The sequence below is a fragment of the Bos taurus genome, unplaced genomic scaffold (assembly GCF_002263795.3).
Source record: "Bos taurus isolate L1 Dominette 01449 registration number 42190680 breed Hereford unplaced genomic scaffold, ARS-UCD2.0 ScbfJmS_848_142, whole genome shotgun sequence".
NCBI lineage: Eukaryota > Metazoa > Chordata > Mammalia > Artiodactyla > Bovidae > Bos > Bos taurus.
This window is the reverse complement of record NW_020192290.1, coordinates 140,796-158,103: the sequence shown is the minus strand read 5'-3', so window position 1 is coordinate 158,103 and position 17,308 is coordinate 140,796. Positions and strand designations below refer to the sequence as shown.

General features: G+C 50.2%; 1 protein-coding gene across 3 annotated transcripts; it reads left to right on the top strand.

Moving 5' to 3' along the window:
* The first annotated feature begins 2,823 nt into the window (after window positions 1-2,823).
* LOC100851913 (zinc finger protein 75D) lies at window positions 2,824-16,607 on the top strand. 3 transcript variants are annotated; one of them, XM_024989296.2, is made up of 7 exons: window positions 2,824-4,660; window positions 6,652-7,175; window positions 8,352-8,541; window positions 9,243-9,334; window positions 9,664-9,790; window positions 13,115-13,483; window positions 16,418-16,607. In XM_024989296.2, the coding sequence occupies exons 2-6, from the start codon at window positions 6,729-6,731 to the stop codon at window positions 13,339-13,341; spliced, it is 1,083 nt and encodes a 360-aa protein (XP_024845064.1). In that variant the 5' UTR covers window positions 2,824-4,660; window positions 6,652-6,728; the 3' UTR covers window positions 13,342-13,483; window positions 16,418-16,607. The 3 variants fall into 3 exon arrangements, with proteins under 3 accessions (XP_024845064.1, XP_024845068.1, XP_024845067.1); XM_024989300.2 differs by having other exon boundaries at window positions 15,038-16,607; XM_024989299.2 differs by lacking the exon at window positions 16,418-16,607 and adding an exon at window positions 14,308-15,026.
* Window positions 16,608-17,308: the final 701 nt, after the last annotated feature.

Genomic DNA, 17,308 nt, shown 5'->3' with positions numbered 1-17,308 from the left:
ATTAACCTTATCTTCTGAGTGTAATCTTAGTTTGCATGTTAAAATGCGGACAGGCACTCCTTTTTTATTTTCCTCCTTGGCATGTAGATCTCTGGTATCCTTGCCAGAGGAGTTTCTCACACTGATTTTTCACACTAAGGTCAGTTTCATCTCCAGTGTACAACTGAGCTACACATACTTACTTGTCTTCGAGTCTTATAGATAACTTTTGTCCAAATGGCTCTGCTGCTGAAAAGTCGCTTCAGTCGTGTCCGAATCTGTGCGACCCCATAGACGGAAGCCCACAAGGCTCCCCTGTCCTTGGGATTCTTGAGGCAAGAATACGGGAGTGGGTTGCCATTTCATTCTCCAATACCTGAAAGTGAAAAGTGAAAGTGAAGTCGCACAGACTTCTCCGACTCTTAGTGACCCCATGGACTGCAGCCTACCAGGCTCCTCCGAGCATAGGATTTTCCAGGCAAGAGTACTGGAGTGGGGTGCCATTGCCTTCTCCGCCAAATGGCTCAATACTAGGTAAACAATGAAAATTTTGAGACACTGACAACATGAGATATCCGGGTTCTTAGAAAGATGCCTTCTCCAAAGAACTATGCTAAGCACTACAGGACGTGTAAGATGAAACAAGAGTCCTGTCCTTCAGGGACGCCTAATACAGTAGCAAAAGCATGGGGTATGACAACAGGAGACCTACAATTGGTCTAAAATCTGCCACCTGTAATCCACGTGACTCTGCGGACGCCGCGTCCTGTATCTGAATTTCTTTATACGTCAAAGCGAAATGTAAACGGAAGGGACACCACGAGGTTCAAACCTAGCTAACAAGAATAACGGAGAAGGCCGTGGCACCCCACTCCAGTACTCTTGCCTGGAAAATCCCATGGACGGCGGAGCCTGGAAGGCTGCAGTCCGTGGGGTCGCTGAGGGTCGGACACGACTGAGCGACTTCACTTTCACTTTTCACTTGCATGCATTGGAGAAGAAAATGGCAACCCACTCCAGTGTTCTTGCCTGGAGACTCCCAGGGACCGGGGGAGCCTGGTGGGCTGCCGTCCATGGGGTCGCACAGAGTCGGACACGACTCAAGCGACTTGGCGGTGGCGTGGCGGCGGCGGCGGCAGCAGCAGCAGCAGCAACAAGAATAAACAACAATAGTTGGGAAGCACGTGCCTGCAAACCAGAGAAGGATTTTAAAAACATGAGGGACTGCTGCTCCTGATCCAGCGAGGGGTCTGGCCAGGAGGACCAAAAGCCTCCTAACTCGAGTCCCCGGGACAATCCTAGTGATGACTTTCGGAGACGGGGGTCCTAGCCAGGCGAACTGCGCGGTAGAAAAGGCCACCGGCTGTTGGAACGCGATTCGGCAGTAATCTGGACGCAAGACACGCGGCAAGTCGGGGGGGGGGGGGCGGGGGGTCGGAGATCGCGGACGCTCGCAGGAGACAACCTCCTTCGCGTCGCCGCCAGGACTCCCGTGAGCCCGAGACTCGGTGACCTGAACTGTCCTTTTTTTCTGCATCCGGGGCTGACCCCAGGATGGGGCGGACGTGCGGGACGCTTCCTGACTCGCGTGTGCGCGCCTACGCAGGTTTGGGGGGCAGAGGAGGGGGGGGGTGATGGGCGTGGCTATCACGCAGCCACCGGAAGCCGTCCTTTCGTTTCCGGTGGGCGCCCGGCCCACAGCACGAGACCCCAGAATGGCGAGCCGGGGTACGGTCTCGAGGCGCTAGAGGGGTCACGCCGGAGACTGAACTCGCAAGGTCCGCGCGCGCCCGGGGCCTCGCGCCTTCCCGGCACCGCCCCCGGGGGCGCGGGAACCCGCACCTGCCTGCCTCCCCGCGACGGCGTGAGGTGTGGTGACTTGATAGCCGAGCCCAGGAAGAGGGAATTGGCGTCCACGGAAGCCAGAGCTGGGTGGAGGTAATCGAGAAGCTGATTTTCCTTGGGGGTTTGGTCAGGAGAGCGCCGAGAAATCCCGAGCCGTACCCTTAGAGATACCTCACGAGCCGGCGGGGGTGGGGGGAAGGGCGGAAGTTAGCCGGGGCGGGCGGCCTTCTCGATGTCGCTGTGGCTTCTTTGCCGGGCGGCGGGCGGGTCTGAGACCCGGCGATACCTGTTCTCGAGGAGGCCGGTACTCAGGCAGGCACCTACAGTCATATCTAACCTCCGGAAGCAAACTTCTGGACACCGTGTGGAAACAAAACCCAGGGTTGCTGCTGAAGTAGACTCCGGGGGCTGCTGGTGCGTGGAGAGCTTTTGGTACTTTGGACCCAGAAGGTGGAGGTGGGCCATAGGGCGGAAAGGCCTACCAGGGCACCCAGCGAAACTTGCCCGTTTCTGCTGGCTTATGCGCATATTACTGGTGAACTTGAAAGTCGCGCAGTTGTGTCCAACTCTTTGCGAATGCAGTCCGTGGAATTCTCCAGGCCAGAACACTGGGGAAACTGTAGCGTTTCCCGTCTCCAGGGGATCTTCCCAACCCAGGGGTCGAACCTAGGTCTCCCACATTGTGGGCGGGTTCTTTACCACCTGAGCCACAAAGGGGAAGTGCCAAGAATACTGGAGTGGGTGGCCTATCCCTTCTGCAGCAATTCTTCCCGGTCTAGGAATCGAACTGGGGTCTCCTGCGTTGCGTTGCAGGCGGATTCTTACTCAAACTGAACTAGCAGGGAAGCTCCGAGCAAGAGGTCATTTCCGCCTCCAAGACAGTAGTTTGTGCTGACAGAGAAGCGCAGGCAGCGTCCCTGTACCTCTCGAGCCATTTCTTTGAACACCTGTGGCTTCCTTGAAAGAGCCTTGTTGTCGTTTCTCTTGGGTCACCTCTGAGAAAATGAGACTCTCAAGGCCATCGTCAGCCTTGTTTAAAAACCTCTCATGACCCTGAGGAAATACCAAGTCCAGACAAGGGTTACCTTTTCTAGGACCTTTCTTGTTTCCGAACAACCTTTATCGTCCCTGTTTCTCCGTGTGTGTGTGTGTGTGTGTGTGTGTGTGTGTGTGTTTTAAGAGTGTGACGTTTGGATATCTTGGAAACAAAGCCAGCTGTCAGTTTTTCTAGTAAAGTGAGCAGAAATTTTCATACACAGGTAGAAAGGGGCTGCTGCTGCTGCTGCTGCTAAGTCGCTTCAGTCGTGTCCGACTCTGTTGGGACCCCATGGACGGCAGCCCACCAGGCTCCTCCGTCCATGGGATTCTCCAGGCAAGAGTACTGGAGTGGGGTGCCATAGCCTTCTCCGCCAAATGGCTCAATGCTTAGGTAAAGGATGAAAATTTGGAGACACTGACAACCTGAGATATCCGGGTTCTTAGCAAGATGCCTTCTCCAAAGAACTATGCTAAGCACTACAGGACGTGTAAGATGAAACAAGAGTCCTGTCCTTCAGGGACGCCTAATACAGTAGCAAAAGCATGGGGTATGACAACAGGAGACCTACAATTGGTCTAAAATCTGCCACCTGTAATCCACGTGACTCTGCGGACGCCGCGTCCTGTATCTGAATTTCTTTATACGTCAAAGCGAAATGTAAACGGAAGGGACACCACGAGGTTCAAACCTAGCTAACAAGAATAACGGAGAAGGCCGTGGCACCCCACTCCAGTACTCTTGCCTGGAAAATCCCATGGACGGCGGAGCCTGGAAGGCTGCAGTCCGTGGGGTCGCTGAGGGTCGGACACGACTGAGCGACTTCACTTTCACTTTTCACTTGCATGCATTGGAGAAGAAAATGGCAACCCACTCCAGTGTTCTTGCCTGGAGACTCCCAGGGACCGGGGGAGCCTGGTGGGCTGCCGTCCATGGGGTCGCACAGAGTCGGACACGACTCAAGCGACTTGGCGGTGGCGGCGGCGGCGGCAGCAGCAGCAGCAGCAACAAGAATAAACAACAATAGTTGGGAAGCACGTGCCTGCAAACCAGAGAAGGATTTTAAAAACATGAGGGACTGCTGCTCCTGATCCAGCGAGGGGTCTGGCCAGGAGGACCAAAAGCCTCCTAACTCGAGTCCCCGGGACAATCCTAGTGATGACTTTCGGAGACGGGGGTCCTAGCCAGGCGAACTGCGCGGTAGAAAAGGCCACCGGCTGTTGGAACGCGATTCGGCAGTAATCTGGACGCAAGACACGCGGCAAGTCGGGGGGGGGGGGGGGGGGGCGGGGGGGTCGGAGATCGCGGACGCTCGCAGGAGACAACCTCCTTCGCGTCGCCGCCAGGACTCCCGTGAGCCCGAGACTCGGTGACCTGAACTGTCCTTTTTTTCTGCATCCGGGGCTGACCCCAGGATGGGGCGGACGTGCGGGACGCTTCCTGACTCGCGTGTGCGCGCCTACGCAGGTTTGGGGGGCAGAGGAGGGGGGGGGGTGATGGGCGTGGCTATCACGCAGCCACCGGAAGCCGTCCTTTCGTTTCCGGTGGGCGCCCGGCCCACAGCACGAGACCCCAGAATGGCGAGCCGGGGTAGGGTCTCGAGGCGCTAGAGGGGTCACGCCGGAGACTGAACTCGCAAGGTCCGCGCGCGCCCGGGGCCTCGCGCCTTCCCGGCACCGCCCCCGGGGGCGCGGGAACCCGCACCTGCCTGCCTCCCCGCGACGGCGTGAGGTGTGGTGACTTGATAGCCGAGCCCAGGAAGAGGGAATTGGCGTCCACGGAAGCCAGAGCTGGGTGGAGGTAATCGAGAAGCTGATTTTCCTTGGGGGTTTGGTCAGGAGAGCGCCGAGAAATCCCGAGCCGTACCCTTAGAGATACCTCACGAGCCGGCGGGGGTGGGGGGAAGGGCGGAAGTTAGCCGGGGCGGGCGGCCTTCTCGATGTCGCTGTGGCTTCTTTGCCGGGCGGCGGGCGGGTCTGAGACCCGGCGATACCTGTTCTCGAGGAGGCCGGTACTCAGGCAGGCACCTACAGTCATATCTAACCTCCGGAAGCAAACTTCTGGACACCGTGTGGAAACAAAACCCAGGGTTGCTGCTGAAGTAGACTCCGGGGGCTGCTGGTGCGTGGAGAGCTTTTGGTACTTTGGACCCAGAAGGTGGAGGTGGGCCATAGGGCGGAAAGGCCTACCAGGGCACCCAGCGAAACTTGCCCGTTTCTGCTGGCTTATGCCCATATTACTGGTGAACTTGAAAGTCGCGCAGTTGTGTCCAACTCTTTGCGAATGCAGTCCGTGGAATTCTCCAGGCCAGAACACTGGGGGAAACTGTAGCGTTTCCCGTCTCCAGGGGATCTTCCCAACCCAGGGGTCGAACCTAGGTCTCCCACATTGTGGGCGGGTTCTTTACCACCTGAGCCACAAAGGGGAAGTGCCAAGAATACTGGAGTGGGTGGCCTATCCCTTCTGCAGCAATTCTTCCCGGTCTAGGAATCGAACTGGGGTCTCCTGCGTTGCGTTGCAGGCGGATTCTTTACTCAAACTGAACTAGCAGGGAAGCTCCGAGCAAGAGGTCATTTCCGCCTCCAAGACAGTAGTTTGTGCTGACAGAGAAGCGCAGGCAGCGTCCCTGTACCTCTCGAGCCATTTCTTTGAACACCTGTGGCTTCCTTGAAAGAGCCTTGTTGTCGTTTCTCTTGGGTCACCTCTGAGAAAATGAGACTCTCAAGGCCATCGTCAGCCTTGTTTAAAAACCTCTCATGACCCTGAGGAAATACCAAGTCCAGACAAGGGTTACCTTTTCTAGGACCTTTCTTGTTTCCGAACAACCTTTATCGTCCCTGTTTCTCCGTGTGTGTGTGTGTGTGTGTGTGTGTGTGTGTGTTTTAAGAGTGTGACGTTTGGATATCTTGGAAACAAAGCCAGCTGTCAGTTTTTCTAGTAAAGTGAGCAGAAATTTTCATACACAGGTAGAAAGGGGCTGCTGCTGCTGTTGCTGCTGCTGCTTCTAAGTCGCTTGAGTGGTGTCCGACTCTGTTGGGACCCCATGGACGGCAGCCCACCAGGCTCCCCCCTCCCTGGGATTCTCCAGGCAAGAGTACTGGAGTGGGGTGCCATTGCCTTCTGTGAACAAGGGGCACAGTGACATTCATATGTGTTCCCAGGAGGTCCCAAAGAAGCAGTGTTAATGGCATCTAATTGCTTAGAGGGGGAAACTAGCTGAAAGGAATAAGGTTACTTTTTCTCTATTTTTTTCTGATCTGGTGTCTCAGTTTCACTTCAAGTATTAATATGATGTGAAAGAGAATCTAGATGTTCTATGGAGCAAAGGAATCATTCTGCATAAAAGGTGAAGGGACAGAGCATTTGTCCCTCATCTCACTGAGGATAAGAAACTGGAATGATCTATTAAAATGTAGAGAAAGTCAAATACCCCCGTTTTTAAAGGTGGGACAGGAAGTGCACAGATTAAGTATTGGATAACATCAAAGCTCCTTTTAGCAAATGCGTGTAAGTTTTTTATTCCTCAACCTTAAAGAAAACGTGATGAACTAACATTTGTCTTTCCAGAGTTGTATATTTGTTTCAAAGTTGGGTAACAGAGGAAAGGTTGAAAACATGTCCTGAGTCTTGAGCCTTCACGAGTGGCAGTTAATTTTAAAGAGGAGGCAGAACGGTTACTTTCTCTTCCTCCTTTTCTGATAACTTTCTGTTCTTCTTCTCTGATAAGTAAGTAAATGTGCGTCATGTGGCTTTCTTCTTGACGTGTACTTTTTTTCCCTCCCCTCTCTCAGTGCCCTTGGGGAGAAGATCCACTCATTGGTTTTGTACCAAAGCTGACAAGGCCTCAGTTATCAGGTGGCCCAGGAGGATGTCACAAATAGAAGAAAAGCTGTTCCCAGAGCAAATAATGATGAGCCCTGTGAAGGCGCCTGCATGCTTGTACCCACATGTGGAGGTTTTACAGGGGACTAAGAGGTCTGTGAAAGAGAGTTCCAATAAGAGTAAGAAATCCAGCCCACAGATGGGCAGTCTTCATCCTGAGAGTGCTCGCCAGCACTTCCGGAGCTTCTGTTACCATGACACACCTGGACCGTATGAGGCTGTCAGCCACCTGCAGGAATTATGCTCTCAGTGGCTGAGGCCAGAGATCCACTCAAAAGAGCAAATCTTGGAGTTGCTGGTGCTGGAGCAGTTCCTGGACGTTCTGCCCAGTCATATCCAGAACTGGGTGCAGAAGTATCATCCACAGAACGTCAAAGAGGCTGTGGCCCTGGTAGACCGCTTTCACAGAGAATGTGGTGGAATAAGCAATGAGGTGAGCAGAAAGATTCTTACATGTACACTGTGAAAGAGGGTGAAAGTGGGGTCAATAATTGGAGAATGAGATGGATTAAGTCACTCTTCTGTTGTTCCTTTAGAATAACTAAGTGCAATCTGAAATCACAGGCTTGCACTGACAGCTTCTCAGGTTGGGGAGTTCCTGAGAGTCTTTTCCTGGCCTTAGAAAAAGAAATGCACTTTGCCCTCTTTAGGGCCAGGGTGAATTGAAGGTGGTGGGCCTGGCCTAGCATGGCCAAGGAGACAGGACTTAGCAGCCAAGAAATAAAAGGCAAGAAAATGCTAGGAAGGGAGGAAAAAACCTCCAAATGCAGGGTTTTAAAGGTCAAAGGCAGGAGAGTGTAGCAGCCAAAGTATAAATCAAACCTTTCTGGGGAGACTGCAAAGAAAGAGAAGAAATGGAAAGAGAAAAGGGGAAAAAGGATCAGAAACAAGATATAAGCTCACAGTAAAATGGAGAAAATCAGAATGCTGAGGCGTGGTGCTCTCTGGGCTGGGAACACACATCGCAGGGCCAGGATAAAAGTGTCTCCGTGGCCTGCCTTCATGCTTTGCCTTGGCTTTGCTGGTGAGTAGGTAACCAGGTCTGCCCTGGGGAGATGGCAGCCTACTTCTCCTTGAGAGCCCCGCCTTGAGGAGCACAAGTGTCTTATACACCTGAAGTGTATGGCGGAAAGTTGAATCCAGCTCTTCCCCCATTTTTTCCTCCGCTGCATCCCCTTTGTCCATGAAATTGTTCCCTGGACGTGGGAGGATTGGAAAATCCAACTGACAGAAAACTCTCTTTTATTCATTTTCTTATTCTTTAGAGGAAACTAGAAAATAAAAGTCCACTAAATCAAGGATCCAAGTCTAGAAAGCAAGAGATTGGAGGCAGTGAGAGAACAGGCAGCCTACCCCTACCCTGCTCTTGGCCTGAGCTGTGGCTGTCCAAGGAGGTGTGGAGGCAAGCAAGTCATAGCTTCTCTCATTTTAATCTGATTTTCCCAGATCATGTGTACAGTTCCTTGTGAGAAAATCATGGCGCAATCTCTCTTCATTTTTAAAAATTTCCTTACACACTCCCCAAACCTGGACTCTACTCTTGTTTGTTCTTCCATCACCACCCCAAAACCAAAAGCTCTTTTCTAATGAGGATGGGGGTTATTTTTAGGTCACAACCCACCAACTGGGAAATGACACAGCGCTCTTAGGAGGAACAGCAGTGGCCCCAGGCTTTAAGTGGAAGCCAGCAGAGCCCCAACCAATGGGTGTGTTCCAGGGAGAAAGTTCGAATATATACCAGGTACTGCAGGAGCCGCGCTGGAATACTCACAAAGAAAGCCAGCCTGTGGATGAAGGAGGTGAGGAGTTTCATCATCATTATCTTCTCCTGGGAGCTGTGATAGTAATTGGTTCAGGGAGCATTCCATGGGAATTTTCCAGGTGCCCAGTCATGCTTTCAGTTAGGATGACTGTCTAGTGGGAGTACAGTAGGTCCGTGGTGGGTGAAGGTGAAGGCCATTCTGGGGTACAGAAGCATCCAAACCACAGAACCCTGGTATTCACAATGTGGACCTTTCTCTATAGAAATTTGAGAGGGGAGAAGAAGGTAGAGCAAGGACAAGGCGGGGGTTTGGGGTCATCTCACCATTAGAAGTTAGAGGAGAAATTGGGATCAGAAATGGGCTGTCAGTGGCAGAATGGGAAGAGAATTGTACACCAGGAAAAAAGTGATAAAAGAAATCTCCCATGTTTCCCACCAAGGTTTTAATTTTCAAACACCTCTAATGCTTGCCTAGTTCAGTGAACATTTTCTTTAATGAGAGGAAAAGCAGTGGATTTCCTTTCATTTAATGAAAACTGGGAACCAGTTCTATGGAGTGGTGGCTTTTTGGTTCTAATTTATGAGAAGGCCACTTGTGGTGCAGATGTGTGAGCTCGCGTGTGCACACACACACGTGAAGGTGAGCTGTCTTTACTGAGGGAGTCCTAAACTGTAGAAGTTGGTTTGGGGTATTCATAAACAGAAAATATATTCTTTTTTCTGGCTCCTTCCCCACAGCTGTGCCTGCTGAAGAGAGTCCAACCTTTTCTGAGGAGAAAAGCACCCCAAGCTGCAAGTTGGCATCTAAGCTCACCTTGCCTAAGTCCCAGGTGAGCTGTACTTTACAAGCATTTTCAGGCAGCCTGAATGTGGCCTTGTCTGCTTTTCTCTGCTGCCCATGATCCTGCCTTACACAGCAGATGTTCTGAGGCACATTAGCCCCGGGTGTTCCCTAGACAACTAGGATTGGCGCTGTGGGATTGGGCACCTCCCAAGCCGTGTACTGATCTCTTGGGCACCTTTCCTGTTCTCTCACTCCTTTTCCCTTGAATCTTCTCTTAACGTTTTTGGTAACTGGCCTCCCATGTAATTCAGAAATGAGTGATAGGACGGCTTCTGTTGTAGCGAGTACTGAACTACAGCTTACTCTCTTCTCTAGAGTCCATTGACATTTGAAGATGTGGCCTTGTATTTTTCCGAGGAAGAATGGAGAATAATGACCCCTGAACAGAAAACCCTCTACTTTGATGTAATGGGAGAACTCTATGAGGATGTCACCTTTCTAGGTAAAGAGTCTTCCTTTCCTTTGTACAGCAATTGAGCAATCTGTTACATCCTCAGTTCGTGGAAAATGCACACCTGTGAGAGTGTCCCAGTGTCCCAGCAGTGGGTTGGTTCTCAGCTTGATGGTGTGAGGGGAGAGGGAAGGCAGATCCAGATCACCTGGAGAGCTTTTTCCAGATACACATCTTTCTCCTAAGTAGACTGCTTGATCTATCATACTCTTGCCCTACCCTGCAAGCCCACTCTTGCCAGATCTTTTCCATGTCCGTAGAAAGCACAGTTTACCCAGTTGTTCAGGCCCCAAAACTCTCAGTTATCCTTTTTTCCAGTCCTTTGGTTATTCCCTACCCCCCAGCCAATCAGGGAGCAAGTACTCTTAACTCTGTCTTCAAAAGAGCTCCTGAATACAACCATGTCTCAACCTCTTCTGCTCTTACCATCCTGGTCTCCGCCGCCTCATCTCTAACCAGGTCTGCTGGAATACCACAGGACTCCTGTCCCACGACGTTTCCGTGTGTCCTTAGGGTTAGGTCCTAGCTTCCTCATTGCACATCCAGCCACAGCCACGGTAGAATATAAAGAAGATACTGAGTTTAAGATTCTGCCCATTTAAATGTTTAGAGTAAATAAAAGTATAGAGAGTTATTCACTTTTTCTGAAAATAGTCTGGAATTTAGATGGCAGTCCATGACCTCCAAGTTTTATTCTCAGAGTGTTATCATTGCACCCTAAACTTAAAGTGATCTGTTTAGCACAAGGGCAAGAACCATAGACCCAACGTCCCTAAGAGTTCGAGGACATTCTTCGAGAGTCTCTTTGAGGTAAACGTACATATAGGAAGAGGAGAAAATTCCTTAATAGGAGCCTTTATAAAGGCTTAACAATTTTAAGATTTTGTTCCTCTATATTCTTAAAAATTAACCTCTTTATTGACTGACTTGTAGATTCACATGCATATTTAAAATGTAACACAAAGAACCCATATACACTTTACCCATTTTCCTCAGTGATAACTTTTGCAAACGTACATGATGTCACAACCAGGATAATAAAGTGGGTACAGTCCACTGACCTTATTCATATTTTCATTTTTCTTGTATTCATTGGTGGGTGTGTATGTATTTAGTTATATAAGATTTGATCACGTGGAGGTTTGTATATTCACCACCCCAATGCAGATCCATTACCACAAGGATCCTTCCTGTTGCCCTTTTATCAATACAACAACACACCCTTCCCTCCCACACCCTACCTCGTCACCAACCTGTGCCAACCACTGATCTGCTTACAGTTTTTAAAAATTTTGTCATTTCAAAAATACAGCTTTGGGAGATTAACTTTTCTCCTTCACAATAATTCCCTGGAAATTCATCTAAGTTATTGTGTGTATCAGTAGTTCATTCATTTTTACTGCTGAGAAGTGTTCTGTAATATTGATAAACCATTGAAAGATATTTTTGCTGTCTTCAGTCTTGGGCTATTGTGAATAAAGCTGCCATGAACATTCCTGTACAGAATTTTGTGTAGAGATGGTAAGTTTGCGTTTCTCTGGGATAGAGAGTGAAGGAGTGAAATTGCCGTTTCATATGGTAATCAGATGTTGAATGCTAAACTGGTTTTCAGAGTGGCTGCATCATTTGACCTTCCTAGCCAGCAATGGATGTGATCGTTTGTCCACATTCTTGCCATTGTTTAATAGTATTACCACTTAAAAATTTTTTGGCTTTCTGTTAAGTATGTAATGTTATCTCATTGTGGCTTGGACTTGCATTTCGCTAATAGCTGATGATATGTAGTTTTTCATGTGCTTATTTGCCATCTTTATATTATCTTCAGTGGAACGGCCTTTGCCATGGTTTTCATTTGGTTGTTTTTTAACTGTTGAATTTTGAGAGTTCTTGTATAGATTGTAGTGCTTTCTAGCGTATATGGTTTGCAAGTAGTTTCCCCAAGTCTGTATATTTTTCTTTTTATCCGCTTCCCATGGGTTTCCACAGAGTAAGTTTTTTATTTTGATGCCCAGTTTTTCACTTTTCTTTTTACTGATTGTATGTTTGCTATCAGGGCAAGCCATAGATCCCTAAAATTTTCTAAGTTTTTCCTAAAAGTTTTTTAAGTTTGCATTTAAGTCTGTGATTCATATTGAGTAGATTCTATATAAGATACGAAATTTAGATTGAAGCTCATTTGTTTTTTTGCCTGTGTAGGTCCAGTTGCTTCAGCCTTGTTTATTGAAAAGGCTGGCCTTCCTCCATTGAATTGCTTTTGCACTTTGGTGAAAATCAGTTGGGCATACTTGTGTATCTGTTTTGTTCCATCGAGTTATGTGTGAGTCTTTCTTCCCACTTTATTCTTTTGTCAAGATTAATTTTATTTTAAGCTATGCTAGGGCCTGTCCCTTTCCATGTAAAGTTTAGAATACGCTTACCTATAAGAAACTTTTTTGGAATTTTGCTAGAAATAACATTAAACTACATGTGAATTTGAGGAGGAATGATCTCTTTACTGTGTTGATTTTTCCAAACAATGAACACAGTATGTTTTTCAAGTTTTCTTCGATTTCTTTCATCGTTTAAAAAATGTTACCTACTTACCTATTTTGGCTACACTGGGTCTTTTCTACTTTGTGGAATATGTGTCTAGTGACAGCTTAATTTTCAGAGCCTTTATGTTATTTTGGTCTTCTCGATTTATGTGGTACTGCTGGGATTCCCATGTGCTCCTGCTCATGCTGCCAGAGAGTGAGGAATGAGGAAGATCTTTACTTAGGCTAGAGTGTCTCTCAGTGGGAATCTCTGACCCATAGGGATGAAGAGGCTTCCTGGGGCCGGCTGCTAGTGGCTGGTTAGCTAGGTCCATCTTGCTAGTTCTGCATGACCAATCTTACGTCTCCGATTGGAGTTCTGATGTTGTCAGATGGTTTCCCGTTTCCGATTGCGGATGGACTGAGCCTATTCAGGTAGCCTTCTGTTGCTCGGTTGAGATTTGGAAAACACGAGATCTGGGTTGCCTACATTTTTGGATGTGGGGATGTAAGATACCTACTGTGTTACTCTTCCAGTCCTGGAGTCCCAAACCATTTTGCCTTCCTCTTACCACTTTATAGAATTCTCTGTTCATTGTATCTTGCATTCTTAAATGGATTTGTAGTCGTGCCCAGAAAGGAAGACCAGGGAAAAATGGGTCTGTGCCATTTTGTCCAGATTGGACCAAAAATCCCTTGTTTCCTGTATTTTTAAAAAGCTGTCAGCATTGATTTTTCTTCCATGCCGACAGTTTTCTTGTTCCGGGAAACAGATGGCTGATTCTTCTGTTTATTCCAACAGGGTTAAAGCTCACAAATGACACTGGAAATGACCCACCTGTATCTCTTCCTACATTAGAGATACAACCATCAGGATGCGAAGTATTAGGAAAGGCCACAATGAAAGATGCTGAGATAACAGTGGGCAATGAAAATCACGGTGATACATGCAGGGTACGGAAACGACCTCGCAGTCCCGAAGCCCCAGCTCTCGCCAGCCACTTCGTGCCTGGTGACAAACTGCACTGAAACTCTCAAAACGGGCCCTTTCCATGAAACTCAAGGAAATTATCTGAGTGCAGCCAACCTGTTGTTTCACTTTAGCCTAAGGAGGGAGCAGAAGGAAGAAATTTTTCATTAGAAACATGAATGATTGACCCTGACCGAAAAGGTAGGAGACCAGAGGTTGGACTTGCGGGCTGGAGGGAGGCTGTTGCCATGGCATCTACATATCCAGCCCCTGGGGGGCTTGGGGGAGGAAGGGACCCGTGGAAGCCAGCCTGGAAAGCTGCCAAGCCAAGAGCAGGCAAGGCAGGGTGCACACAGGCCCTCTGGACAACCTTGTCATATTTCCAACTTGGGGATGAGAGGCAGCTTCCTGGGCATCTCGGAGGGTCAGCCCATCACCTCGGCCCATGGCCCCGGTAGTGTCACCTGAACACGGGGGAATGGAGGGAAATGGCCCTGGAGAGGCCCTGAGAAAGCCCTAGAAGAGAGCGGATGCTGGCCCCCTTGTCCTCCACCCCTCGAGAGGCAGCCTGGACGGATGGTTGTGTTCTTGGCCCAAGCCCAGGTCTGTCACTTTCTCAGCCCTTCACAAGACTTCCTCCTGGCGGGTCTGTGGGACTGCTCTCTGCCTGCTCCCGCTGTCTCTCTTGCTCCTCGCCACCCTCCAAAGCTTTGCATCAGGGGACAGGGAAGAGAGGGAAATACGTGTTCCTCCCAGCCCTGCCCCATCTCAGCCACGCTCCCTCCACCTCCTACCAGTGCCCTCCTGGTGCCACAGAATGCGCTGCTCCAGTCCTGGACAGCCTCCAGCAGCCCCTGTGTCCCAAAGGATTTGGGAAAGTGGGGGTCTCCTTGAGTGGCGGGCAGCTGTCAGGCCGGGGTGGGAGAGCAGATGGAAAAGAGGCTTGTAGGGTAGGCAACAACTGGGGAGACGGGGACATCTCTGGGTGAAGAGGCAACTCTCAAGTCCCCATGTTTTTCTTGCAGGAACTGGTTTTATAGAAGGTGAACCGCCCCTTCCGTGGTCTTGTCCAGAGAGTCAAATCCCTGCCTGGGGCACCCCTGACCCTAGAGTTGCCTGGGGAGCACCCGAGAAAATTGCCTGACCCCTCGAAGAGAGGCAGGGCCTTCCAGGTGGAGAGCCCGAGGGAAGGGGTGGCCTGGTGATCCAGTACTGGCATGGGGAAGGAAGGATGGAGCTAGAGACACTCTGGTGGAGCAGGTTCTCCCCACCTGCTGGGCTCTGGGAAGGGAGACATTTGCCCTTGTGACATAGATCAGAAGTGGGGGAGCTGAACCTGCCTCTGGGTCTGCACTGCCTACCTGCCCCCCAGTCTCTGGGAGACCTGGCACAGTGGGATGGGGGAGGGGAGCACAGGCTCCCAAGAGATCTAGAGAGAGAGAGAGGCCCGTGGCAGGGAAGGTGAGAGCAAGTCACAGGCAAGAACTGGGGGACAGTCTGAGCTGATACGGTCACAGGAGAGATGAGTCCCAGAACCCCCTTGGGGAGCAAGGTCCTTACACACAAACCTCCCCACCCCAACCCAAGCCCCATGCAAGGCTTAACCAGGGGTTCCTTGGTGTTGAGTGCCACAGGCCTCTCAGTTTGGGTGGGGGTGTCGGCTGGCTCCTGGGGCCGAGTGTAATAGGAGGCAAGGGATACAAGTGGGTGGGGTGGAGCTGAGACCCACACATGACCCCATGTCTCTGTCTCCAGGCTGCCCCTCCTGCTAGGATCACACAGGAGCATCTGCTCTGGATGGGCCTGCAGCGGTCCTGGCTGTGCTGCTGACTGGTGCACCAGGAGCGGCACTGAGGGGAGCTGGGAGAGGCCCTGGCCCTCACCCCCATCCCACATCCACATCTGCCCCCTCACTGATTGCTTGCGGTCCTGGTCCTCAGTTGCTGGGACTAAGAACCACAGCAGCCTGGTTGCCCCTGGGACAGAGGGGCTGAGCCTCACACCATGTGCCCTTCTCAGCCACCCAGGGCCCGGCTGAAGAGCTCTGCCTGCCTCACCCTGAGGCCTGAGGCTGCACCCAGGCTACCACATGCGCCCCGCAGATTCCCGCAGTCGGAAGGGCGCTGATGGCTTCCTCCCTTGTGCCAAGTTGCCTGGAAACCCCTGGTCCTGGTGGCCCCTCCTCCACCCCAACTGTGTCCCTCCAGGACCACTTCCGGGAGACTGCCAGCCTTTGGACTGCATCCCTGGAGTTCTGAGAGACTGTGACATGGGCTGCAGGGGAGGAGAGGAGCGGAGGACCAGGGGCCTCCTTGGGGCTGATGCATAAATATGTCCTTTTCACGTTTGGATCTCATCCTCCGGGTGACTGGATGCCCAGCTGCAGCCCCTTCCTGGGCCAGCCTGAGAGGACCTGGGGAGGGCACTAGGGAGGGTCTTTACTTAATATGTGCGTGCCTGTGTGTGGGTGTGTGAGTGTGCATGTTGAGTGCATGTGTGAGTGTGGGGATGTGTGTGTGAATTTGCATGTTCATGCATGAGGGCTTGAGTGTGTGAGCGTGGGGATGTGTGTGTGGGTGTATGTGGATGAGTGTATGGGTATGAGTGCAGATGAATGCACGGATGTGTGTGTGTGAAGGTACGGGTGTGAGAGTGTGAATATACATGTCAGTGTGCATGTGTGAATGCGTGTGTGTGAGTGTTTATGCACACATGAGTGGCTGTGCGTTGCAGACGGTGCTGAGCTGTTCAGTGGGTGTGCTCTGGGGGATGGGCATCCTGTCCTCCCCAGGCTCCCAGCTCTGTTGGAGCTGCCTGGGCCCTGGGAGGCCGCTTCCCAAAGTGGAGAAAGTATGTTGGAGATTCAGGGGCCCCGGGCTTAGAGACCCATCATCACCTGCAGAGAATCCCCCCTCCCCATGGGGCTCTGGCTGGGGCTGTCCGCCCCCAAAGGTATTGGCTGTGGGAGGGGCGGGGACACGTCCTCAGCACGTGCTCCTGCCACTATTTTTCTTACTATTTTGATCTTGAGTAGTTTGCTGCTGCTGCTGCTCTCCCACCTCTTCCTCATCTCCTCACTAGGCCTCTGCTGCTCTCCTCTCTGTGTACTTTATTTATTTGCAATCTCTTTTTCAGGCAGTGGAGGTTCTACGCCATCACCGACTTGAATAAGACAGCTTTCCCTTTTCTGTGTGTGATGAACTCTCCACCAGTCAGCGCAGTCTGGTCAGAGAAATGTTCTTGTTTTCAGTGTTGTCAAATCTTGTGTCTATCTAAGTTAATAAAAAAAAATCATTTGAGTTCAATAAAAAAAACCACGGAGGCCTCTTGTTTCTGGTGTGGTGCCCCCTTGGAGGAGAGGGTCTGTTGGTGAGCTCACCCGACTCTGGTGGCCAGACGCTGGGGGAGGGGAGCATCCTGAGGGCTATAATTGGGTGGGGTCATGGCAGGAAACCAGTGAATGTTATACTTCATATTAAGAGAACAAAGGGGTAATACATAATCATTCCAAAAGATTTAAAACATGGATTTGGTGAAATTCAATACCCATTCATGATTTTAACATCTTTTAAGAACATTGAAATTGTTAGGAACTCATTCTTCTGGCAAATAGTCTATAAAAAACCTCAGTGTGCATAATATTTAATGGTGAAAGAATGTTCCTAATATTGGGAACAATGCATGGTGTCTACTCTTGCCATTTCTATTCATCATTGCAGTGGAAGCTTGAGCAAATGGAATAAGCCCCCTACCCTGACAAATCCATCCGAATTGGAAAGGAAGAAATAAAGCTTTATTTATTCACAGATCATCCTGTATGGAGAAAATAACAAGTAAAGCACAGACACAAAAAAGCCACTAGACCCATAAACAAATTTAGCAAGGCCAACAGGACACAATATCAACATCAAAATATCGCTTATACTTGTACATACTAGCACCAAAAATTCCAAAAATGAAATTAAGAAAGCAACTGGATACACAATAGCCTTCAAAAGAATAAAACATTAGGGATAAATCCCATAA

Excerpts from the sequence above, each read along its gene's own strand:
- LOC100851913 (XM_024989296.2), top strand. The coding sequence starts at position 6,729 with ATGTCACAAATAGAAGAAAAGCTGTTCCCAGAGCAAATAATGATGAGC. Across the intron at positions 8,542-9,242 it reads CCAGCCTGTGGATGAAGGAG|CTGTGCCTGCTGAAGAGAGT; the intron begins GTGAGGAGTTTC and ends CCTTCCCCACAG. Across the intron at positions 9,335-9,663 it reads TCACCTTGCCTAAGTCCCAG|AGTCCATTGACATTTGAAGA; the intron begins GTGAGCTGTACT and ends TCTCTTCTCTAG.